This window comes from Macrobrachium rosenbergii, chromosome 48, assembly GCF_040412425.1.
Source record: "Macrobrachium rosenbergii isolate ZJJX-2024 chromosome 48, ASM4041242v1, whole genome shotgun sequence".
NCBI lineage: Eukaryota > Metazoa > Arthropoda > Malacostraca > Decapoda > Palaemonidae > Macrobrachium > Macrobrachium rosenbergii.
The window spans coordinates 35,697,623-35,724,330 of record NC_089788.1 but is presented as its reverse complement, the minus strand read 5'-3'; the positions used below and the strand labels follow the sequence as shown (position 1 = coordinate 35,724,330).

The 26,708-nt window shown below is 41.9% G+C and overlaps 1 protein-coding gene across 8 annotated transcripts in view; it reads left to right on the top strand.

The window, feature by feature from the left end:
* The window catches only part of LOC136831342 (E3 ubiquitin-protein ligase RNF185-like), a 137,428-nt gene that overhangs the window by 75,691 nt on the left and 35,029 nt on the right, over positions 1 to 26,708 (top strand). For 4 of the 8 annotated variants that reach the window (XM_067091643.1, XM_067091642.1, XM_067091646.1 and 1 more), the window contains exon 5: positions 380 to 473. The exons of the other annotated variants lie outside the window; for them this stretch is intronic. In XM_067091643.1, coding sequence (XP_066947744.1) covers positions 380 to 465 — 86 coding nt within the window. In that variant the 3' untranslated portion in view covers positions 466 to 473. The remainder of the gene's footprint in view (positions 1 to 379; positions 474 to 26,708) is intronic. 8 annotated transcript variants of the gene reach the window in all.

Below are 26,708 nucleotides of genomic sequence, written 5' to 3'. Positions count from 1 at the left end.
ATATCATCAATGATAATCAAATTACAAGTATTATAATCCTCCCTATATTTTGACAGAATTTATTTTTTCACTTATAATACGTAACAGAAGAATTAGGTTTCACAAGAAAACAAAGACGTTGTCTGTAGGTCGTAGATTCTTCCCTTCACTCATGTCATAGCCTCAAGATAAAGAACCACACCTAACAACAACTTACCTTGCCCTTTTAGCCTTTTTTCTTTATCACTGGACTTTGTTGAAAAGCTTAGGCTTCACACTCTCCCATTCTCATTGTACCATGTTACGTTGTGTATTTTCCTGAAGAAGGTTCATTTAACAACTTTTACTGATGAGAGTCACCCATTCAAGAACTTACTGACTCATTACATTGCTGTTACAGAAATGGAGAGAGAGTTGCCGCAGATTCTACAATATATTTTGCTCATAATGGCCTTCTTCTTCTATTGGCATCTCTTCTTTGGGTGACCTACAAGGTATTTCCTACTATGTCTCATTGTATTTTGTTATGGTGCTTAGAGAATGTCATGTATCGTTTAGCATTTTGCAGTGGTTTCGTATAGAATATTGGGGTTAATTGTTCTGAGGTGGAATTGGGTTATTGAACTGTTGGAAAATGGTGTATTATTCCCTGTCGTTAGATAGTAATTGCATTGTCTTGATAACATTAGACATAGTTGATTCTTTTTAATTTCTTGAGGCAGCATTTTTTTATGGCTACAGTTCATTATTTTCAGGGATAAACTCAATGTGTATAGGTTATTTCCATTTTTTTTATGCATCTTAATGCATAAATTGGATATGGTATTTTATACAGTATTCATATTGCAGTACAGTATCATTGAAAGTACTAAAGTGCACTACAGTTTACTGCACATAACACACGAGGACATTTATTACAGTCTGACCTCTGAAAGCTGGCACCCTTGGAACCAGGCCACTGCCAGACCACAGAAAACCCCGGATGATAGAAATCACCCCTAAAAAACCCACTGTGTCAACAGTCTTACCAGATCATTCCAGATGTTTAGTGCTGTGTTATCAAAAGTAGAACAAAGCTTATGAATAGCCACTATCATTTGTTAGGATTAGTTCCTTAGCAAAATTCTGGCCAGCTCCATAAGCAACTCTCCAGAAATGCTTACACCTTCGCCACGTCAGAGCTTAAACCTATTTATAAGTTCACTGTCAAATTCTGATCTCCTGGCACCTTTCAATGTTTTCTGACACTTCCAACATTTCTGAAAAAACCTAAAAAGAGAGAGAGAGAGAGAGAGAGAGAGAGAGAGAGAGAGAGAGAGAGAGAGAGAGAGAGAGAGAGAGAGAGAGAGAGAGAGAGAGAGAGAGAGAGAGAGAGAGAGAGAGAGAGAGAGAGAGAGAGAGAGAGAGAGAGAGAGAGAGAGAGAGAGAGAGAGAGAGAGAGAGAGAGAGAGAGAGAGACTCTCTCTCTTCCAACTTTTCTGAAAAACCTAAAAATCTGAGAGAGAGAGATGTTATGTACTGTATGCAGATATATTTCATGCATTATTATCATATCGTATTATAATTTATGAAAATAGCAAACGTTCCATTAGCATTCTGCTAATGTTTACGTAATTAAAATCATCAACTGATTGCGTTTTACCGACATCATCACAGCCATCAGTTGCTGAATGCAACGCATTTCAGAGATTCGTTGTATGTGTAAATTATCAAGGCGGAGTTTAAAAATACAACTAACTTTATTTATAAATGTAGTAAATTGAATGAAGTAAAGCTGGGATTTCGCCAGTATCAGTTGTTTCTTTTGGCTCCTCCAAAACATTTTTTGGCCTGCACATTATTCATTTCTTCTGCCACAGCTACAGCGTAAATTTAGTGGCATACTTTCTTAACACTTTCCTCTCCATTGAGGGAAAGATGAGTAAAGTTTTATTTTAACCCTTTAACTCGGACTGGACGTATTTTACATCAACAAAAGTTGTCTGTCGGGTGCCGAGTGGACGTAAAATACGTTGACTACAAAAAGTTTTTTTAAATATTTGCAGAAAAATACTTATAGGCATCATTTGCGAAAAATTTTAAATCACGCGCCTTGAGGGATGCTGGGAGTTCATGGATCACGCTGTTGTTTTGTTTACAAGCGTGACCCAGCTGTGCATGCGCGAATTTCTTTCTTATCCCAAAAGAAAGCATCAGCCAACTCTGCTGAAAATCTCAGAAATTCTTTAGTCACTTTGTCATAATTTTTGCACAGTTTTCCATTAGCTGTTACATAAAGTTTTATATATGAAAATGTGTGCAATTTCATGTAGAATACAACAAAAACAACTCATGGTTGTAGCTTTTATCAATTTTGACATATTTTCATATAAATTTTAATAAGTGCCAAAATTTCAACCTTAGGTCAACTTTGACTTGACCGAAATGGTCGAAAATGCAATTGTAAGCTAAAACTCTTACATTCTAGTAATATTCAATCATTTACCTTCATTTTGCAAGAAACGAGAAGTCTCTAGCACAACATTTTGATTTATGGTGAATTTTTGAAAAAAAAATTTTTTCTTACGTCCTCAGCAGTTAACTGCTGAAAATCTTGTAAGAGCCTGACGCCGTCTCTTCCAAACGCGTGTGTGTTTGTGTGTTCGTCGTCCATTGGAGTGGACAAGACAACAAGAGCATCTCATTTTCTTTCTCTAAAGGAACGCTATTTCAACCATACAGTATTTCCGTCTGTTTCTCCCTAACCATTGTTGTCTTGATGTATGTACAATCACCACTACTTGCATTGCCATGCAAGCATTCTAATCATGTACTCATAATGTCCCAACGAACCTTATATATCAAACTGTGTGTATGTTTCTGTTTGTGAAGATGCCAAATGTCTCACCACTCCGATGGACGACGAACACACACGTGTTTGGAAATGACAGTGTCAGGCTCTTACAATCTCAGAAATTCTTTATTCACTTTTTCGTAATTTTTGCACAGTTTTCTATTAGCCGTTACATAAAGTTTTATATATGAAAATGTGTGCAATTTCATGTAGAATACAACAAAAAATAACTCATGGTTGTAGCTTTTATCAATTTTCACTTATTTTCATATAAATCACGATAAGTGCCAAAATTTCAACCTTCGGCCAACTTTGACTCGACCGAAATGGTCGAAAAATGCAATTGTAAGCTAAAACTCTTACAATCTAGTAATATTCAATCATTTACCTTCATTTTGCGAAAACGAGAAGTCTCTAGCACAATATTTTGATTTCTGGTGAATTTTTTAAAAAAACTTTTTCCTTATGTCTGCATGCGCTAACTGCTGAAAATCTCAGAAATTCTTTAGTCACTTTGTCGTAATTTTTGCACCATTTTATATTAGCCGTTACATAACGTTTTATATATGAAAATGTGTGCACTTTCATGTAGAATACAAAAAAAATAACTCATGGTTGTAGCCTCTATCAGTTTTGAAATATTTTCATATAAATCACGTTAAGTGCCAAAATTTCAACCTTCGGTCAACTTTGACTCAACCAAAATGGTAGAAAAATGCAAATGTAAGCTAAAACTCTTACATTCTAGTAATATTCAATCATTTACCTTCATTTTGCAACAAACAAGAAGTCTCTAGCCCAATATTTCGATTTATGGTGAAATTTTGAAAAATTTTTCCTTGCCTCCGTGCACGCTTAACTCTGCTGAAAATCTCAGAATTTCTGTAGTCACATTGTCGTAATTTTTGCACCATTTTCTATTAGCCATTACATAAAGTTTTATATATGAAAATGTGCGCAGTTTCATGTAGAATACAACAAAAAATAATTTGTGGTTGTAGCTTTTATCAATTTTGAAATATTTTCATATAAATCATGATAAATGCCAAAATTTCAACCTTGGTCAACTTTGACTCGACCGAAATGGTAGAAAAATGCAATTGTAAGCTAAAACTCATATATTCTAGTAATATTCAATCATTTACCTTCATTTTGCAACAAACGGGAAATCTCTAGCACAATATTTCGATTTATGGTGAATTTAAAAAAAAAAATTTATACGTCCACTCGTTACGAATTCATGCATCATTTTGTGATAATATTTTCTCTGTGTTCCTTTGATAGTTTTACAATTTGTTATATACCAAAATCATTGCAATTTAGTGTACAATACAACGAAAAAAAAATAACTCATTAGCTTTAACCATTTTGCTCACAGTGCGATTTGTATACAATTATATATGAAATTTTTTTTCGCGGTCATATATTCCAATATTTATGTATGATAATGATATTTTTTTCATTTCTGATGGTTGCATACTAAACTTCAGGCAGTGAGAAAAAAAGGAGCCAAAAATGAACTCTTAATCTTAAAAACTAAGCGTGCTGTGATTTTTTGAAAAAACTTTCTTTCCGCTTCAGCGCTAACTCTCAAACCCCGCCGGCATATGGCAGACACTTTTGTAAATAGAGGCTCGACGTTTAAGGGTTAATCTTATTTATGGAAGTCACTGTTGAAAAGAGCAAATTTGAACAAGTTGACAACTGTAATGCAACCTTTAATAAATATGAGTTAATTATGGCAACTGACATTGGCAAATGGCTGTTTCTCGATTCAATTATTTATGTCAGTACTTGCTGTTGTTTATGCCAGTATCTTGCATGCAATAGTATGTGGTTGTTAGTTATAAGAAATAGTGGCTAATTCTTAGATAAGTCACAGTGTTGGTAACCCTGATTTAATGTAGGAAGATTCACGTTTAACATAATGAACTTTGGCTTCTAGGCCTATTTTATTACTTAAAAGCTAACCCGGATATAATATGTATTGTGAGTGGTCTCTACCAAAACTGAGACAGGCATAGAAGGCTTAGCATTATCTAATCTACTGAAAATACATCTTGCACTATACACGATGTATATGTTGAAATCTTGTCTTTGGACAAAATTTTAATGATTGCATAATACACAAAATCAGAAGACACAAATATACAGTAGACACCACCCTGCTTACAAACTTTTAACACTTGCAACTTATGAACTTTCAGATATGAACAGACAGGGTCACAAGTTAAAATTATGTTCACAGCACTTCCCTTTGCCACCTGTAAGTTCAGATATTGCAATACACTCCCTGAACACCTGAATTAGCCCTGGTCACTGACCAACCCGAACTATATCCCCATAAAAATACCCACAAAGTGGGTAATTAACTGTCAGCATTACCAACGCTACAGTAAAATCTTGTCAAATGAGTTACATGAGGTACCATTGACAACTCTGCTGCAAATACCCGCCGACAGAGGCCGACATCTCCAATGGTTATTAGTTCACTGTGCTGTGTGGGTGTCCCGCATCAGGTGAACTTTTGGTCATTTAGCCCGATCCCCATTTAAAGGATTTGGATATCAGATTACGACTTTGGACTGTTTTCTCCTGGATTTACGCTTTATTGACTAGATTTGGAACTTCTCCTGGTTTTGACTTTGGATTGGTACTTTGGACTTGTTATGGATGTCAGACAATAAGACGTTGCCGTCTGCTAGTGCCGCTGTTTCCACTTCGTCTACAGCTTGAACAACCAAGCCTTCTGCTGGAGATGCTGCCACTCATCGGTCCTACATGTCCTGCAAGCGTAGGATGAGTACCCTCAAACATGATCGACATTCTGTTTGTATTTTATGTAAGAAGGTTCAGTATAGTATTAGTCAGAGATGTGACGAGTGTAGGTCTTGGTCAGTAGATCAAATGGAGGATTATATGAAACACAGAAAATCCTTAGCCTCGAAGAGTAAGCGCAGGTCAGGACCAGGTGTAGGGTTACAATCGGTAAATAAGGAAGCGTTAGATTCAGAGTTATTCAAGAAGTTAGAGGACAGGTTATCATCTAGTATGTCTAGCCTATTTTCTAGCCTGATGAGTAAGTTAACTGAGAATAGAGATAGTGGTAGTAATGGCATTGCTGATTCTAATTGTTCTTTTTCACCTCCCCCCCCCACCTGTTCCAGAACCAACCCTAACAGGTGCCGGGGGTGATGGAGAACCGCAAACCTTGAAGGTAGGTTCTGCCGGCCCCCCTGGCGCAGAGCAGGCAGTGTTCGCAGCAGGTTACCCCCTTCCCACTCAAGGTGTAAGTTCTGAGGTTGATGTGGAGTTCGGTAAGACACAGACGAGTAGGGATAATAGGTTAGGAAGTGTTCAGGAAGAGAATTGGAAGGTGCAGGCTTCTTCGGGTTCGGGTTTGGTTGTGGTTTCTAGTGTGATGGCTTCGTCTCTGGATCCATCTTTGGTTTTATTTTCTGCTTCGAGTTCTTTACAACAGAAGGTTTCTAAGTATGTGGTTGGTCATTTGGATGTGGTTTCGGGTTTGTCAGGTTCTGAAGTGTTGGAGAGTGCTCCTTTGTCTTCGAAGGTTCCTTTTCCTTCAGTGGATAAGTTTGGTTTGTCTTGCGGTGGTGGTAATTCTGGTGATCAGGTTTTCAATTTGGCTCAATATACAGTAATCCACCCGTATTCGCGGTCTTACGATTCGCGGACTCGCCTATTCACAGACTTTTGTGTGGAATGTGTATACAAATTATTCACGGAAAATTCGCCCATTTGCGGTGTTTTTCACTGAGAAAAATTCACTAATTACTGTATTTTTATATCATTTTCATGACTAAATGCACTTTTTATGATAAAACTATTACAATACTCAGGTATAAGCATTTTTAGAGGTTTTTTTTGTCTGAACTATCAAAGTAGGCAGTTCTAAGTGTTTAGAGGGTTTTAAGTATTCGCGATTTTAGCTGTTTGCAGAGGGGGTGTGGTACACATCCCCTGCGAATACGGGAGGTTTACCGTAATGCAGATTTGTTGGGTTTGTCACAGGGTTATAGATTACTAGTTAGGCAATGTTTGAATTTTGGGTTTTCCAGTATTCATGATCACATCTTGAAGAATTTTCCTGAGTTTGCTAATGATGTCTGTCAAGATTATCAAGGGGGAACAGAGTCGGTCTATTTTCTTTCTCTAAAAACTATGGCCTCTTCTGCTGATTTTGAGTTTTCCTTTTCACCAATTTCTTCTAGGCCTTCTTCCAATGTCTTTACACAATCTTCCTTATCGGGTCACTCTATGGAGGGCTCTTCAGAGTCTTCTGTCGCTCATCCTGTTTCTTTGCCAATAACTCAGCAGAGCAAAGAATTTTCATTGGTTCAATCCTGTGATGTTGGAGTTTTGGCAGCTCTCTCTCTCTTTTCGGGGTTGAAGGATGGTGTACCTTTGGCGGGGCTGTCGTCTTTAGCACCTTACATGGGTCCTGTAGTTTCTCAGACTTCTGGTCTAAATGCTTCACAGGCGGTTGCGTAGTCTTCCGCAACTGGGTATATTCATCCTTTACTGGGTTTGAGACGCTTCTGTGCCCATTGGTTTCACAGCTCTTAGCTTGTCCTTAGAAACATCTTTGAGTACTGGACCAGTTGGTATGTTCTCCACCTGTCCAACGTCGGCTCCTTCTAAGGTGTTCGATGTGGGTTCGGCTATGGTTCCGGCTCATGAGGGAGTTCTTCCTCCCTCTCCTTAATCAGTGTGACTTCAGCTCCGGATACCCATCCTGGTGCGGTGTTGGTTCATCCAGGGTTGGGTGGATTGGATGTTGCAGCCTCTCTACTCTCAGGGGTGGGTGTTTGTCACCCAGGTGTTACTTCATCGTCGCTGGGTGGTGCGGGGTTCGCGCAGTTGAGTGCAAGTGGCTCAAGAGTTTTGTCATCGGCTCTAGTTGGTACAGGGTTTGCGCAACCAGGTACGGTTGGCTCAGGTATGTCAGGTGTTGGTCTCACACATCCAGGTGTGGCGAGTTCCAGGTTATCGGGTGCAGCTCTTGCGGGTGGTCAGCCTGTCTCTTTTCCTGTTCCGGTTTGGTCGAACCAGTCTGACAGAGAATGCTCTTTTGAAGAAGAGAGCCGGTACCAGATATAGGCTTTTCTCCAGCGAATGAAAGCGAGTATAAGCGGATGGTGGACTTTATCCATTCTCTCTATCTGCAGCCCAAGACTCATGAGGAGCCTACACAACCAAACCAAGCAATGTTTGAATTGTTGTTTGCAACTAAACATTAGTCTCCCAAACATCAAGTAAACTGGTCTGGTTTGGCTGAGTCGAGCAGGTGTTGAGGGAGGTGGACTCTAGGTTAGTTTCTCTTATCAGGTCGGGTAGATAGGATTCAACCTTGTTTCCTAATTGGAAGGGGTTCTGTAGGGTAGCAGGGATTGAGGGAGGTGGACTCTAGGTTAGTTTCTCTTATCAGGTCGGGTAGATAGGATTCAACCTTGTTTCCTAATCGGAAGGAGTTCTATAGGGTAGCGGGTAACCCTCCTGCCGGTGTCAGAGTTCCACTCAACAATCTGTTGAGGCTCTTCTCTTTTGGGTTCCTTCGTCGAATCGTTTGGTAGCAGTTACATCTCGTGAGGCTTGTATTTTGGAAGACACCTTTCACAGCCAATCTGAGGCCTTGTCCCACTGTGTGTGGATGTTGTCTGGGTTGATGGGGTTTCTCAAACAAGATAAGTATACTCCCTCTGATCCTGTACTGTTTGACAATCTCATCACTTGGGTTTCGATGGGGTTGGCATACCAGGCTAACAATTTGGCTGGATGTACAACGTTCTTTGGCAAGAAGAGGGACTTCTTTTTAAACCGTCTGCTGCCTCACTATCTGGACATACATAAGAGGGTTCTGTTGAGGGTGCCTTTTGCTCTCTGCAACAGTCTTTTTAGAGAGGAGGATGTCTCCTTCATGGTCAATTTCGTGTTGTCATCAGCAGTAGAGTCACAGCAGGCTATGATTCGTGTGGTGGCTCTGGGTTCAAGATCACCTAAAGGATCCAGGATGCTATCTCCAGCTAAGCGATCAAGTTCTAAGTCCCCTGCAGGATTCCACCTCCAGCTAAGCAATCAAGTTCTAAGTCCCCTGTAAGATTGCCGAAGAAAGTCCGTTTTGCTTCTAAGGGTTCGGCTCCTCCCTCGGACTTGAAACCTTCTTCTTTCAGGAGGGGTTTTCGGAAATAGGAGATATTCTCTTCGCCTGTACCTGTGGGAGGTTGCCTTGCTCCTTTTTGGAATTTCTGGAAGGTGTGGGACACAGAGAGTTGGGTAGTGGAGGTGTTAAGGGAAGGGTACAGAGTCCCGTTTCATTCTTGTCCTCCTCTGTCCTTCACAGTTATTCCCCATCCTCCATCAAAGGGATAGCTTTAGTGGCAGAGATCCAAACCCTTTTGGAGAAGGAGACAATAGAGCCCGCTCCTCCTCCTCCGGGGTTTTACAGCCGGATCTTCGTGGCTCCAAAAGCGGGAGGGTCTTGGAGACCCATTATAGATCTTTCAGGTCTCAACCGGCTGGTAGTTTCAACGAAGTTTCACATGGAAATTTTGCAATCGGTGCTGCGGTCAGTTCGGAGAGACAATTGGATGGTTTCAGTGTACCTCAAGGATGCGTATATCCAGGTTCCGATTCATCAGGAATATGGGATGTTCCTTCGCTTCTCGGGTCCAACTGGAACGCTCCAGTTCAAGGTCTTCTGCTTTAGTCTAACCACAGCACCTCAGGTATTCACAAGGGTAATGTCTCCTATTTTGGGCATAATGCATCATCAGGGATTTTGAATGAGAAGATACCCGACGATTGATTGGTTCAGTCTTCGTCTGTGGACGGAGTGTTGCAGGCAAGGGATTTCTTACTGAACCTATGTCAGACCCTAGGAATTCGTTCAATTTGAACAAAAGCTCTCTAATTCCAGTTCAAGTAAAGACCTATTTGGGGATGGAGATTCAGACACGTCTTTTGAGGGCTTTCCCAATAGAGGAACGGATTCTTGCAGTCCTAGGTCAACTAGAGGTATTCCTGTTGGACAGGGCTCAACTAGTGAGCTTGTGGCAGAGCATGTTGGACTGAATGTCCTCCCTCTCGCTACTAGTTCCAGGGTCTCGTCTCCGGATGCGTTCTCTGTAGGTGTGTCTTGGGAATCACTGGGACTTTAGGGAAGAGAACGTAGTTGTGGTCTGTGATGATTCTTGCCTGAAGGATCTTGGGTGGTGGTCAGAAGAACATCATCTGACCATCAGCGTAAGATTGGACTCCTCTCTTCCAGACGTTCATCTGTACACGGACTCCCCTCTTCCAGACGTTCATCTGTACACAGATGCCTCAGATTGGAGTTGGGGTGTGACCCTGGAGAAATCTCAGGCCAGAGGCCTTTAGAGGGATCTGGATCAAGAGGAGTCCATAAATTTCCGGGAGTTGAGAGCAGTAGAACAGGCTCCAAGTTGCTTTTCGGAGCAAGTAAGCAACAAGGTAATAGCTCTCTTTTGCGACAAAGTTATGGCCGTGTTGTATCTAAAGAAAGAGGGAGGAACAAGATCGCAAGTCTTAAACAACATAGCACAGAGAGTTCTTCTTTGGTGCGAGGACCGCAGGGTTTCTCTTATCCCTCAATTTGTGTTGGGGAAGCTCAATGTTCTAGCAGAGGCATTGAGTCATTCTCAGGAAGTTCTCGGGGGCGAATGGACTCTGGTTCAGAAAGAAGTACGACATCTGTTTAGGAGGTGGCCGGCGACAGTGGATCTCTTCAACACAAGAATGAATTTCTGTCTTCCGGTCTACTTCTCCTCAGCAGCAGACCCCACTTCGTGCAGGACAGATGCAATGCTGCACTCCTGGGACAACCTTCAAGTGTATGCATTCCCTCCTTTTGGGTTGATTCAACAGGTACTGATCAAACTCAGGAACAGTATCAACACTCAGATGACTTTGGTAAGCCCCTTCTGGCCACAAAGACCTTGGTTTCCAGACCTTCTGGACATGTTGACGGAAGTTCCAGTATTTCTTCCAGAGAGGAAAGATCTTCTCAGACAGCCTCATTTCCATTACTTCCATCGGAACCTCTGCGTGCCGAAGCTAGCTGCCTGGAGACTGTCTGTCTGTGTGTCTGAGAAGATCAACTAGGAAACTTTACCAGACTAGGTGGGCTAAGTACTGTAGTTGATGCCGGAAAAAGGGGCATAGCGTTTCACGTCCATCGGTTGCGAAAGTGGCAGATTTCCTCTTGTTTTTAAGGAAGGAAAAGAACTTGTCATACTATACGATTGCTGGATATAGGTCAGTGCTCAGTAGCATGTTCAGGTTTCACCTGCCTGAGCTTTCGACCAGTAGAATTTAGCACGATCTATTAAGATCTTTTAGAATAGAACATCCAGTTTTTCCACTTCGGGCCCCCTCTTGTGGGATCTAGTGGCTGTTTTGAGACTGTTGAGCTCTTCATCTTTCGAACCCTTGGAGTTGTTATCCTTAAGAGAGTTAACCAAGAAGGTGTTATTTTTAGTTGCTCCGGCTACAGCAAGAAGGATGGGTGAGATTCAGGCAGTGGCTAGGGCGGTATCCTTTTTAGGGCAGGATACTATCTTTTTTTCTTACTTGCCAGAATTTGTTGTGAAGTCTGAATCTGAAATGAATCCTCTTCCTAGATCATTTAAAGTTTCATCATTGGATGATTTTGTAGGAGGTGACACATCCGAAATGCTGCTGTGTCCGGTTAGAGCTCTCAAAGTTTGTCACATACAGTACTGAGAAACTTTTGCCTCGTCCGAGAACCTTATTTGTTTCCCCTAGGTATTCATCTCATCCCATTTCCAAAAATGCAGTTAGTTTCTTCTTGTGAGAGGTTGTTAGTCAAGTGTCGGAGGGTTCTTCATCGCTTTTGGAGCCTTTGAGTTGTTCTTCGCATCCGAGGACGCATAGTATCAGAGGGATGGCTACTTCTTTGGCTTTCTTGAGGAATTTTTCAGTGTCGGCAATCTTGAGGCGGCTACTTGGAAGTAGGTGTCGGTTTTCACAACGTTCTTCCTTAGGGATATTCAGTTTTCTTCAAAGAAGGGTTACTCGCTGGGTCCTTTTGTTGCAGCCAACTCAATTTTATAGTTAGCTTGTATTGTTAGGGTGCTAGGAGTTTGGTAGTCAGTGATAGTCTAAATGAACTTAAGAGTCTCTGTTGGTCAGGGTTCATATTGAGTGTATTGTTTTGTTTTTAGGCCTTTGAGGTTAGGCAGATCCCGATGGTCATGTTGGAGTATCTTCAACTTCTGCACAGTCATCTGCGTCAGCGAGCAGTAGAGAACTCGAATTTCCCGCACACTCAATTTCTCCTCCAGACATGAGAGGCTGAATAACCACATGGGAGGGTTGACTTTTCCCCCCTCCATCCATGAGAGGTTTAGAATATCACATGGGAGGCTCTTCTGACTCAGACGGTACCTTAGACACAAGACTGACGTCAGGGTACTCTCTCTACAAGCGTCCTCGCCTCCCGAGTTGGACAACTAGGTGAGGACACATACATGTACACATAGTAGATTGATAATGAGCTACCTGCTTATTCTCCATTGACAGGTCAGGCTGAATTAGATTGATCCCATCTCCATTAAAATTTTGTTAATTGGGCTAATTCAGGTATTCAGGGAGTGTTATTGCAATATGAAGTTTTCATAATAAAACTAATATTGTAATGCTTACCTGAACACGTAAATGATTCCCACCCTCCTCCCCACTTCAGTTTTTGATAGTGAGTGACTCAGTTGGGGGTGTCGGCCTCTGTTGGCTGGTATTTGCAGCAGCGTTGTCAGTGGTATCTCAGGTAACTCACATGACAAGAATTTACCTGTAGCGTTGGTAACGCTGACAGTTAATTTGTTGGTAAATTTATGGGGATATAGTTTTGGCTGGTCAGTGACCAGGGCTAATTCAGGTGTTCAGGTAAGTAATACAATATTAGTTTTATTATGAAAACTTCATTTTACTCTGGATGCCTATTCTGCTAATAATAATTATTGCAAAGAACAGAAGAATATGAAGAAGAATAACCTGTTCCTTTAACCCTTTCCCTGATTATCCAGAATATTCTTGTGATTAACTACCATGTATTCTAATTACAATCACAAGGATAGTTGTTCATACTTGTAAAATATTCCTATTTATTTCTATCTTCCCAATTTAACTCATTCTTTGATGAATACCCATTTTCTGTATTTCTTGTTTTCTATATTTGGTATGTATTTTTTTTAAATCATGAAGTATCATAAGGAATTACTTTGATGCTTGAAAGGTAAAGAGAATACTAAATTTTGAATATTGCTTAAATCTAAATTTTATTTTCTTTTTCCTTTTCTAACATCCCAAGTAATTTGTTATAATACTGCATGATTTAAAAAAATACTAAATATAGAAAATAGGTGTTCATCACAGACTGAGTTAAACCAGAAAGATAGAAACAAGTAGGAATATTTTAAGAGTGTGAACAAATATTATTATGATTGCAAGAAGAATACATGGTAGTTAATCATGAGAATACAGTACTCAGGATACTCAGGGAAGGGATTAAAGGAACAGGTTCTGCTTATTCCTCATGTTCTTCTGTTCTTTGCAAGAATTCTTACTAGCAGAATTGGCACCCAGAGCAAAATTTGAATATAAACATAAAAAAAAAATTGTGCACTTTATATTAAAAACCAACTTATGAATATATCGATACAAACGGCCATTTGGAACATAACTCGTTCATAAGTAGGGCAGTGTCTGTGTACGCAAATTGCAGTTCTTTTGTATCCTGTATAATTTTGAGTTTCACAGAATGTTTTCGTTGGAAATATACTGTGCTTGTGTATTTATGGAGCAAGCTTCAGTTTTGAAACCCGAAAAAATCCAAAAACTGAAACGTATGGCGCCGCCACTGTAGCCACTCAAGAACTACAGTAATGGCCACTGATTAAATAAACATTCCGGATCGTGGGAGTTGACGAACCACAGAATGCTGGATTTTCAAGGTTGGACTTTATATCCACTATCATGCAAATGTTATTATTATTGTCTGTTCTGCATTTTAGAAAATTGAGCAATAGTTGAAGGTCATGGATTCATATTTCATTGTACTCTGGTTGAAATAATTGGGTTAATTTAGTTTTGTTACAATACTTTGTAGTCTATTAAAGTTGGAAGTTAGGAGGGGTTTGTCTATATAGGGGATTACCATTATCTGTGTGCTTTGCGTGGCACACTATAGATGATGCTAAAAGCTTCTTTGCAGCATCTCTTATACTCTTGCTGCATTTTTCTCTGCCTGTTACTTCTCTATCTCTTCCTACTGAGGTATCCAGTTTCTCAAACTGCCTTTGTTCTTATTTTAGTCTTTTATGTTATTATTATTATTCAGAAGATGAAACTTATTCATATGGAACAAGCCCACAGGGGCCATTGACTTGGAATTCAAGCTTCCAAAGAGTATGGTGTTCATTAGGAAGAAGTAAGAAGAGGTAAAGGGAAATACAGAAAGATGATAAAAAATTCTTCAGGTGTTTTTTATGAGAGTATTAACTTAATATGGTCTACTTGGTGGTGATAGTGATTCCTATGTTCATGAACTCGAATACTGCTTTGAAGTACCATGCAGTGTTATCTCAACTTTTTATGTGTATGAATTTATTTATTTGGCTTTAATGCATATGTGTATGTATTTGTTATATGTTTTATTTATTTTTCCCTTTGCTCTGTTTTAACTTTTTTACAATAAGCTGTAGGTCCCATTGCTAGGTAACCAGTTGGTTCTTAGCCACGTAAAAATAAATCTAATCCTTCGGGCCAGCCCTATGAGAGCTGTTAATCAGCTCAGTGGTCTGGTTAAACTAAGATATACTTAACTTTTTCACATATGGGTCTCCTGTTCTGTGGAGTTTACTGTGCAAATGAGTAGTTTTATGTAAGTAACTTACAAATGACGTACCAAATGATTACATAGGTATTAGTTTCTACTTTACGCAGCAGCTCAAAATTCAAAATTCGCAGTAGCGCTCTTTTATTTTGGGTGTAGGTAGACTGCCCTGCCCACTTTTGGGGAAGGATAGGTACAACAGCCAAAGAGCTCAGTTCGTTTCTGCCGATCAGTGGCTAAACATTTGATTGTTGAGCAGCTCTGGTTTTTTGGTTTTTCACTGGTTGGTTGCAGATTTTTTTAATTTGTAAAGTACTTTTTGCCTTTTGGTAGCGTGCTACTATTAATTAGCGTAGCTAATTCATGATTTCTAATTGTGACTTTCCCAACTTTGACTATTTTTTTTTGACTAATTATGTCAGATTCTAGCCTGTCTAGCGTCAGATACTGTAGTAAAGGCTGTAAGCTAGGTTAACTTCAGCTAAGTATGACAGTCACACCGTATGTAGTTCGTGTAGGGAGGAGGTTTGCTCGCCGGAACTTTGCTGTGACAAATGTAAGGACTGGGATAAGGGGAAGTGGAAGACTTTGCATGCACATTTAGAGAAATTGCAGTGTGACAGACTTAAGAAAGGCTACTGCTAGGGCTGAAGCGAAGGCTTCTGCTGGTCAGGTTTTGTCTCCGGGAATTGATGTAGCTTAATTACCTGTACCTTCAACACCTGTGACCGCTCTTTTCTTATCTCAAGTCCTCCGACTTTTCCTGTAATTCTGATCCCTGGCTCCCATTCTTCTGAACCAACGCCATCGCCAACGTAGAAGCCTGAGGTGATCAGAAATTTGATTTATTGGTGAACACTGTTTCCCAGATTGGGAACTCAGTGTGTGTCCTTATGGACAAACTTAACACTGTCAGTGCAGTGTTAGTGGAGGGGTTGGCTACTCGTCCCACCGATGCTCGTAGACCAAGATCCTTGCTAAAATCCCCTTGCTAAACTCCTCTTGCTCACTTGGAAGGAAGTGAACTGGCAGTCCAAGGGAGGTCGGTGGGGTTTGCCCACGAGTGGTTGCTTCCTGATCTGAGCCTGTTGTCCGCAAATCCCGGGACTCGGAGGACCGCCGTTGGAAAGGCATCCGCTTGGACGTGCATACATTATCTTCTAGTGACTCAGATTCCAATAGGCCAAAAAGTGCAGTCGGCACTTCACTCAGGAGACCACTGAAAAGGTCTGGTGCCTCGGTGGAAGATGACTCTCCCCCAGCTCGTAAGCAAGCGATGGAAAGGGTACGCAGCCCTCTTCCTTCTTGTAGTTTTTGTGAGTCCCCTCAAGCTCCTTGCTCCCATTCAGTGTTCACCAAGTCCCGTAAGTTGTCCAAGAAAGTGTTCGTTAGTCCTGTATATGGACGTAAAGTGTCTGAGCTCCCAGAGTCCTAGAATTTAGTGTACAAGAGCCCAGGAGGTAATCTTTCTGTGTCCGAGCGCCCATCATTTGAGCGATCAGTGTCTGAGCGTCCAGTGTCTGAGCATCCTGTGTCGGAGCGTCCAGTGTCTGAGCGTCAAATGTCTGAGTGCCCGTTGGCCGCACTCCCAGCTCGTGGGTGCCCAGTGTCCAAGTGCCCCGAGGGTGATTGTGCGTTGTATGAATGTTCAGTATATAGACGTCAAATGTCCGAGCGTCCATCGTATGAGTGCCTAGTAGCTGAGCGCCCATCTTAGGGGCGCCCAGTGTCTGAGCTTCAGGTATCCGACCCTTTAGTGTCTGTGAAGGGCGTAAATATTAGTGACTGTGCTGTGTCCGAATTGTCTGTGAGTGGGCACCCAGTGTCCGAGTGTCCAGCATCAGTGAGCAGAGAGTCCCACCTGTGGCACCATAAGGTTATTGGCAGGTGGACAAACATCAACATTAGCGCTCACTGATACTGGACACTCGGACACTGGGCGCCCACTCACAGACCAATTCGACACAGCACACTTACTAATATTTACACCCTTCACAGACACTAAAGGGTCGGATACCTGAAGCTCAGACACTGGGCGCCCATAAGATGGGCGCTTGGCTACTAGGCACTCATACGATGCCGGTTCCCCTGTAAGTGAGGATCTGTCTTTGGCACCTATTCAGCGCCATCTCAATAGCATTCTGAACCTGTTACAGAAACCAGCTCTGGTGTCTCAGGTTCCCATGGACCCTCCGATGTCTCTTATTTCCTCTTGAGGAGGAACCTGTCGATAAGGATACACCTATGTCGAACTATTCGACTCTTTTGCGGTTTTTCCTGGTGTGTTACCCGGATATCTTCTCTCCAGTCCGCTCCATCCTCTGCAGGCTTGGCGTTTATGATGTGGCAACCTGCAGGGGCTGCCAAGTTGCTGCGTATGGTTCTTTCTTCCTCATTCAGGAAATCTCTTGCACGTATCAACAAATGGGTTGTCGGAGAAGAGGGACATTGGAAAAGCAGTCTTTTGTTTGCCACCTTCTCGTCTGATATGGTGGAAGTATCTGTCGTATGCCAATGGAGAAGCTCCTTCCTTGGGAGTTTCTGCCTCCTCTCAAGGGGACTTCTCCAGTCTCATTGATGCAACACGTTGATCAGCCTTCTCTTCAGCTAGGATTCTTTTTACCACAGAGTTAGATCATCTGCTGAAGGATATTTTTAAGGTCTTTGAGGCCCTGAGTTTCCTCGACTGGACCATAGGAGCCTTGGGAAAAAAGATCGAGGACTGCTCATCACTTCAGGAGAACTTTGCCGTGGATTGGTTGGGTGTTCTGGCCTGTGCGGATAGAGCAGTGAGAGCGGGCGCCTATGAGTTGGCCACCATTTTTACGACTGGAGTGCTCAAAAAGCAAGATTTGTGGTGCTCATTCACTTCCAAGGGGGTCACTCCCTCTCAACATTCATCCCTGCTGTTTGCTCCTTTAGATCGCACCAGTTTGCTTCTGCAAGAAAGTTTGGAATGAGTGCTGTCGAACTGCAGAGGAAGTCAACCAAGACCTGCTCGCTCGGTCTGCCAAGAGGACTAGGATCCCTGCACGACCTCCTTCTTCTTCGGTTTCAACTGTCAGGACTTCTCTGTTGGCTCAGCAGCCCTTTCGAGGAAGTAGAGGCCGCTTCCAGTCCCATCCGAGACCCAGTGTACGTCCAGTACGACCCAGCAAGAAGCCCTCCAACAAACCCATCCCTTGCAAGTGAGTTATCTGATCTCCGTGTTGCAGTGGGAACAACGCTCCTTCATTTTTGGAGCACGTGGGAGACAAGGAGAGTAGATCCGTGGGTGCTACAAGTTTTAAAGGAGGGCTATGCAATCCCTTTCAGGGAGAGACCCTTAGTAACCTCTTCCATCAGGTTAACAGCCTACTCTGTAGGCTCAGAGAGGTTTTCAGCTCTGTCTCTGGAAGTTTTGGCTCTGCTTGAGAAATGGGCTGTGGAGGAAGTTGAGGATACAAGCACAGAATTTAACAATCGCCTGTTCGTGGTTCCCAAGTCATCAGGGGGATGGAGACCTGTCTTTGACATCAGTGCTCTGAACTTCTTTATTCAAACTACCAAGTTCAAAATGGAAACGAATCAGTCAGTCCTGTCAGCCATCCACCAGGGAGACTGGATGGTCATTCCAGTTTTGGGCTCTGTGCTTCGGCCTCTCCACGACCCCTCAAGTTTTTACCCGTATTCTCGCTCCATTTTCAAAGGGGTTGCACCTCATGGGGATAAAAGTGTCTCTGTACCTGGACGACTGGCTCCTACGCTCCCCCTCAAAATCCCAGTGCATGGAGGACCTTCAGAAGACTTCCACTTGCACAAGATTTGTGATTACTGATAAACTTCAAGAAGTTGCAGTTAGTCCCCACTCAATTGATTTTTGGGCTTTTCCATCCCAACAAAGGATTCTCAGTTGCATCAGGAAAGTCTGGAAATTCATTTCTCACCCATCCTGCTCAGCCAACGCTTGGATGAGCATTCTATGAGCACTGTCCTCAATAGAGAATTTTTTTCCTCTGGGTAGATTACACACCAGACCGTTACAGTTTTACCTTAGGGCCAGGTAGCATAGGAGTCTTTCCAGATTCGTTTGTCTTTGAAATCACCCCTGAAATCAAGGAGTACCATAGGTGGTGGCTGGTGGAGAACAGATTTGTGACAGCGATGTTGCTGTCTCCTGAGAGCCTCAACCTAATGTTGTACTTCAACGTGTCAGATCTTGGTTGGGGGGCTCTTCTCAACAGCTTAGATGCGTCGGGGTTATGGTCTCCGACCGAAAGAAACCTTCACATAAAAGTAAAAGAGTTGAAGGGGATACATCTGGCTCTTCAGTGCTTTGCAAAGAGACCTTCAACAGGGCAGTTGCAGTCCATTCGGGCAGCATGACTGCACTGGCCTACATCAAGAACCAGGGTGGGACCCACTCCTTTTCGCTGTGCGAAGCGGCCAGTGACTTTCTTCTAGGGGCACAGAGCAACAAGACCACCGTTGTTACCTGCTTCATCCAAGGCAAGATGAACGTCCTTGCAGATGAATTGAGTCGCGGCAAACAGATTCTACCGATGGAGTGGACACTCAATCCACAGGTGTGCACTGACCTGTGGAGGCTGTTGGGAAAACCGTCGGTAGACCTATTTGCAACGTCAAGAAACCATTGTCTCCCTCTGTACTGTTCTCCGACGCCAGATCCACAAGCTTGGCGCCATGCTGTGGGATCGGTCGTATCTCAAAGTCTACGCCTTTCCTCCCTTCAGCATGGTAAGGGATGTGTTGAAGAAGTTCAGTGCCCTCAGCAACACTTCAGTGACCCTAGTGACTCCTTTTTGGCCACACAAGGAATGGTTCCCAGATCTAAGTCTATTGGTAGATTATCCAAGGCTTCTACCTCAGAAGAGAAATCTTTTCAGAGGGCCGCACTTTCAACGTTTTCACCTAGGCTTATCCAGACTGTCAGGGAGCTTGCCAGAGTGAAAGGTTTTTCAAGGAAGGCTGCAGAAGCTATTGCAAAGTGTAGGTGAAGATTTTCTGCTGCAGTCTACCAAGTTAAGTGGACAGTCTTTCGGGGCTGGTGCCGAGACAGAAATATATCCTCTTTTCAGACGACTGTAGCCCACATCGCAGATTTTTTGCTCTTCCTCAGATCCTCGAACGATTTAGCTATTTCAACCATCAAGGGTTACAGAGCAATGTTGAATTCTCTCTTAAAACACAGAGGAATAGACCATTCATCAAATCTGGATATAAGTGATTTGATAAAATCCCTAAATACTTGTAAGCAAGAAAAATGTTCTGAAATAGCTTGGAACTTGGATATAGTTCCCAAATGGCTCTCAAGCCCACATTTTGAACCTCTGAGAGGAGGATTCTTCTCTCAGAGACCTGACAAGGAAGACCCTTTTTCTGATGGCCTTAGCTAAGGCTAAAAGGGCTAGTGAGCTGCATGCCCTTGACCTTAGGATTCGTGGCAAAGAACGAAGACCCTGCTGACCCTGGCCACGTTCCTTTTCAGTCAAGAGCCTGTCTAACGTCCTAGGTTAAGGGTATTGGCGCCTGTAATTTTAGTGATATTGGGTCAAATTCGTGAAAATGAGTTATCATATTTCCACAGATCTGGGTCCCAGACATTGCCAAACATAAGATAATATCGATACGAAGCCTTTTAAACAGTTTAAAGGGCCATTTAAAGGTCACACCCAAGTAGAGAATTAAAGGTCTGGTTAGGGGTGGTTTTACTATTTCACTTTGCATTCATTCTTCACGTATTTGTATTTCTTTTCATTGCATTTTGTTTCATATGCCGTACAATATGTTTTCCTGATAGAGATGGCAACTCTTCCCATGGCTGAATAACGTGAGCCAGTTGTCCTGAGAGAGAATTCTTATTTTTTTTTATGTAATCGTATATTTGTTATTTTCAGTCGATTGCAACACTTCCTCGGACTTTTGAACATCAATTGCATATTATATACATTACCAACATGCCAAAAAAGAAGTTTAGTAAGCGAAGGGAAGCAAGCTCTTGCAATATTAAAACTTATCTGTAAGCTAAAAGTATAAACACAGCTAATGTTGTGGCTTCTCACATGTTGCCACCAACCACATGTGCTGAGGAGATGCCAAGTACTTCCTATTACAAAGCTCCGAGTGAAATCTATTATTCCCTTGAACAAATATATCAAGATGATGATGATGATGGTGCCGACGACTTTGTTTTGAAGTAGTCTGATGATGAGGAGGGGGAGGAGGAAGATAATGAGCATCTTCAAGATGTAATAGCTCTGTCTGGCGTAGCAGGTGATGTCAGTGTTTCATCAGGAGCCAACCTAAGGAGTTTTTTATTGAGAAGTTATATAACTGAAAAAGAAGATCTTCTGATCGTAAGCAATAATGGAGAAATAGTTTCATTACTCTTGAGAGTTCTAAAAGACGCTTTTAGTTTGACGTATTGCGGGCAGTGTGACCGCAATATAACACTCGAAATTGATAAAAACAGTTTTGATGTTGACTTGAAACGAAAGTGTCAGTGTGAGGTGCCGTCTGTTCTTCAATATACCAAAGTGCAAGCTGGTGAAAGTGTGAAAACAGAACATATCAGTGAAACAACAGCTTCATTTATATATCAAAACATGACAAATTGGGGAGGCTTGGCATCCTTGAATAACACTCGAATTGCCTTAGGTGCCAAACCTTTAGCAAACAGCACATACGAACGTTATAAAGAGTATATTGAACAGATTGCTGACCAGACCTTCAAGGAATCCATGAAAGAAGTTGATAGAGCAATATTTGATTATTACGAAAGCATTGGGGTCAAACCAGATGAACATGGTAATTTACCTATCGAGGTAATATATGTTGGCACTTGGATGAAAAGGGGACATCAGTCCCCTATTGGCATAGTTGTTACCGAGGCTTACACTGGGTTTGTTCTTGATGGGGAAGTTTTCAGTAAGATATGTAATGCCTGCAGTACTTTGAATAATAAACTGAAAAAAAATGAACTAAGAAAAGAACAATATGATGTAGCTTATGAAAAACATATACAGTCTGGAGAATGCAAAAAAAATTTTGACCAAGCTTCTGGAAATATGGAAGCTGCTGGTGCTATCGCATTGTGGCAAAGATCACTAGACAGGAAATTCATATATAAAGTATTTGTTGGTAATGGGGATTCAACAGCATATAAAGGAGTATGCAGTTTGAATAAGGGCACTGGTCCTTATGGCACTCCATATTCAGTGCTCAAGGAAGAATGCATAAACCACATTCAGAAGAGGATTGGCTTTCATCTTATGGCCTTGAGAAAGAAATATGTTTCTAAGTATGTAACAACAACAAACAAAGTTATGTTTAGGAGTGAGCTTGGAGGACTCAATAAATTGAGTGATAGCACGGTGATAAAGATTGGAAAATATTTTGGCATTGCAGTAAGAAGCAGAGGTAAAGATCCCACTGACCCTATAGTTACCATGAAAAAAAATATAATGGCAATCTTTTTACATCTGACTAGTGATGATAAAAATCATGATCATTCTCGGTGTCCTGTTGGCAAAAATAGCTGGTGTTTTTACAATAAGTGATTTGGCAATGAATGTATCTCCCAAGAGTCACAAGAAGATGAAAGTAAAACTCCAACTTACAGAGGAACAAAAGATCCCAGTTCGCCAAATATTTGAAGAGCTTTCCTCTGATGATTTACTGCAAAGATGTGCGAAAGGTCATACTCAAAGCCTAAATGATTCATTCAACAGTAAAATATGGGCAAAGTGTCCAAAGGTCAGACTTCATGGGAAGGGTACTACAACCTTTGCTTTTCATGTTGCTGCAACAGAACATAATATCGGCTATGCAGCAAGTTCATTGCTGCCTGTTATGAGAAAAACGACAGGAGAAAGCCTGAAAGGCCTTCAGATGAAAGAGAAGACCAGGAAATGAATGTCTGCTATGCATTCAAGAAAGCAAAAGAAGCAAAGAACATCAAAAGGAGGATATGAAGGAGGGGCTCATTAGCCTCCTAAAAACCTGGCAGCACGAGTAGAGTGGCGTTCTATGATAACCCCCAAAAATAATATAAACTATTTTCTTTAAGTGATAAATTTCTTTTAGAGGGAATAATGCCTTTTCCAAGAAAATTTATTTGCTTCTAAAAGCAAAATAAATGGTTAGCAAAACTTTAAGTGCATTTTTCTCAAAACACACTTTTTCTACATTCAAATTCCAAAAACTTCCTTATTTATGAATGGATTTTAAAAATCTAAAAAGCAATTTGAACAAAGATAGTGAGAGAACACATTGGCAAATTAAGATAGTGAGAGAACACATCGGCAAATGTATTTTTCTTTTTTCTCAAAAAAAAAAAAAAAATTTTTTTACCAAGATTTAATATATAATTTTATGGTATTTTTTATTGCACTTTTAAAAATATTTTTAAAAAATAGCATACATCACATATTAGATTTTTGAGTTTGCCATTTTATTTGATAGGAACTAAACTTTCTGCTATTACTTTTGTTTTTAAATTGAATGATAAATAAAGGAGGAGATGTACTTTTAAAAAAACACAAAAAATGTTATGTTTAAAAGAAAAATATTCGTTAAAGAAAATTTTTCATCCAATTCACCTGAAATTTTGTAAGCATCTTCGGTCAAACTAGAGGTAACACCTGTGGAAGTTTGAACACCGTCACCCAAAATTAATCCCCGACCCCGCCAATACCCTTAACCCTTTAACGCCGACTGGACGTACTTTACGTCGACAAAAGTTGTCTGTTGGGTGCCAAGTGGACGTAAAATACGTCGACTACAAAAAGTTTTTTTGTAGTCATCCATCCGAGTGGACAAGACAACAAGAGCATCTTGTTTTCTTTCTCTAAAGGAACGCAATTTCAACCATACAATATTTCCGTCTGTTTCTCCCTAACCATTGTTGTCTTGATGTATGCACAATCACCACTACTTGCATTGCCATGCAAGCATTCTAATCATGTACTCATAATGTCCCAACGAATCTTCTGTATCAATCTGTGTGTATGTTTCTGTTTGTGAAGACGCCAAACGTCTCGCCACTCCGATGGACGACGAACACACGTGTTTGGAAGAGACGGCGTCAGGCTCTTACAATCTCAGAAATTCTTTAGACACTTTGTCGTAATTTTTGCACAGTTTTCTATTAGCCATTACATAAAGTTTTATGTATGAAAATGTGTGCAATTTCATGTAGAATACAACAAAAAATAACTCATGGTTGTAGCTTTTATCAATTTTGACATATTTTCATATAAATCATGATGTGTCAAAATTTCAACCTTCGGTCAACTTTGACTCAAACGAAATGGTCGAAAAATGCAATTGTAAGCTAAAACTCTTACATTCTAGTAATATTCAATCATTTACCTTCATTCTGCAACAAACGAGAAGTCTTTAGCACACTTTTTCGATTTATGGTGAATTTTTTAAAAAACTTTTTCCTTACGTCCGCACGCGTGCTAATTCTGCTGGAAATCTCAGAAATTCTTTAGTCACTTTGTTGTAATTTTTGCACCGTTTTATATTAGCCATTACATAAAGTTTTATATATGAAAATGTGCGCAATTTCATGTAGAATACAAAAAAATAACTCATGGTGGTAGCTATTATCACTTTTGAAATATTTTCATATAAATCACGATAAGTGCCAAAATTTCAACCTTCGGTCAACTTTGACTCGACCAAAATGGTCGAAAAATGCAATTGTAAGCTAAAACTCAATTCTAGTAATATTCAATCATTTACCTTCATTTTGCAACAAATTGGAAGTCTCTAGCACACTATTTCGATTTATGGTGAATTTTTGAAAAAACTTTTTTTTTACGTCTGTGCATTACGAATTCGTGCATTATTTTGTGATAATATTTTCTCTGTGTTGCTTTGATCGTTTTACAATTTGTTATATACCAAAATCATCACAATTTAGTGTACAATACAATGAAAAAAAATAACTCGTTATCTTTAACCATTTTGCTCACAGCACGATTTGTATAAAATTATATATGAAATTTTTTTTCTCAATGTCATATATTCCAATATTTATATATGATAATGATATTTTTTTCATTTCTGATGGTTGCATACTAAACTTCAGGGAATGAGAAAAAAAGGAGCCAAAAATGAACTATTAATCTTAAAAACTAAGCGTGCTGTGATTTTTTGAAAAAACTTTCTTTCCGCTTCGGCGCTAACTCTCAAACCCCGTCGCCATATGAGACACTTTTGTAAATAGAGGCTCGGCGTTTAAGGGTTAAGCAGATCAAGAGAGAGTCCTCTGCCCTGTTAGATCTCTTCAAGAATACTCAAGGAGAACCAAGGGAATTAGAGATTCCTCTCCAAACCTGTGGTGTTCAGTTAAAGACCCCAGTTGTCCTGTATCTAAGATTGCCCTAACATTCTTTTTGAGGGCTGTGATTTGAATCACACTTGAAGATTCAGGAGGATTTCCTGCCTCTATGCCTCCTTCGATAAAATGCCAGTGACTGTTGCCTCGCACCTGGGTGGGTACCCAGGCAACAGCCGTGCCTGCCTCTCATCATGCTGTGCCGCTGCCACCTGGCTTCCTGACCCCGCTATCCCTGCCAGGCCCCTCCAGTATTGTAACCTCATCTGTGCCCTACATCACGGCTCCTGCTCCTGCTGTTCCTGTTGTTGCCAACTTACACTTCTATCCCGCTCAGGTCCCGGCTCCTGGCTTACCTGGCTCTCAGCCCAGCCTGGCTCCTGTTCCTGCTCCGCCCGTGCTGACCCCCCATGTCTTGACTACTGGCTTCCCTTGCTCCTGTGCTGCTCTGCCTGCTCCGGTCGCCGCTGGTCCGATTGTTGACGTCTCCGCTGCTGGGTGGCTCCTGCTTCCCTGGCTCTCTTGGCTTCTCCTGCCTCTTCTGCTTCCCCCTGGATGGGGGACCTGACTGTCATCCTGAAGAAGGTGACAAAGAAGAAGTCGAAGAAGTGGTCTCGGAAGGTGTCGTCGTCTTCATCGTCTTTGTCTTCCACTTCTTCTTCCGAGGCTTGTTGGCCGAGGAAGAAGAAGCTTCCCCCCCCCCCAAGAAGTCTCGCCCTGGGACTTCTAAGGGACTGCCTCCTTCCACAGGGAAGGCAGTGGGATCTCTCGTTGGCTCTTCCCAGCCTGCGGGCCAGGGAACCAATTTGTTGACCCCCGGGTAAGTCGTTTCAGGAGCCTAGGGCGTGCAGATCTCGGTTTGCACACCCATTGCTGTGCCAAAGAAGTCGGCTTCTAAGGCTGGCACTGTGTTGGACACTCGTTCGCGAGCCATGCTGAGTACCCAAGGAGACTTGGGCACCCCGGACTGGTACTGGAGAGACCTCTCTCCATACCGACACGGGTACAGGATGAGAGAAAGAGCTCAGGCATGCAGATGTCTCGGATCTTCCTGCGGGCACTTCCTCGAGTGCCAAGCAAGGTTCCCAGGAAGGTGATTCAGCCTCTTGAGTTCAAACACCTTGCAAGACGAAGAGGTCCCCTGCTCAGCCTTCTTGTAAGGTTCTGACCTTGAAGAAGACTGCGGCCCGTCTAGAGGACAGCGCAAATTCTCGCCAACCAGCGGCGCGTTCAGCTCTGCCCAGTCCCCGGTCACGTTCGCTTGGCCAGCCTGGCTCGGTCCCAGCTTGACTCGCGTGAACCGCTCCGCTCTCCTTGCGACAAAGTTTTGCTGAGGTGAAAGCGTTCTCCTCGACCCGAGTTGCCGTCATCACCACGGGTTGGTGACCGCTCTCAGCCTGCTGCCCCTGCTGGTTCTGCCAGCAGGACCAGCTGGGGCGCCCGATCCTCCTCACCTGTCCCCCCAACCTTCTGGGCTTCCCCTAGGAGGTGCAAGTCGGACAGGGGGAACTCTGGTGAGTCGTCTCCCTGGAGTTCGACTACAAAGGCTTACGCTCCTAGCTCGGTTCTCGGACTGACCAGATCTTACGCCCGCGTAAGGCAGGAAGGATCCCAGGGGTCTGCCGAGGTTCTCCCTCCTGCCGTGAGAGTAGATC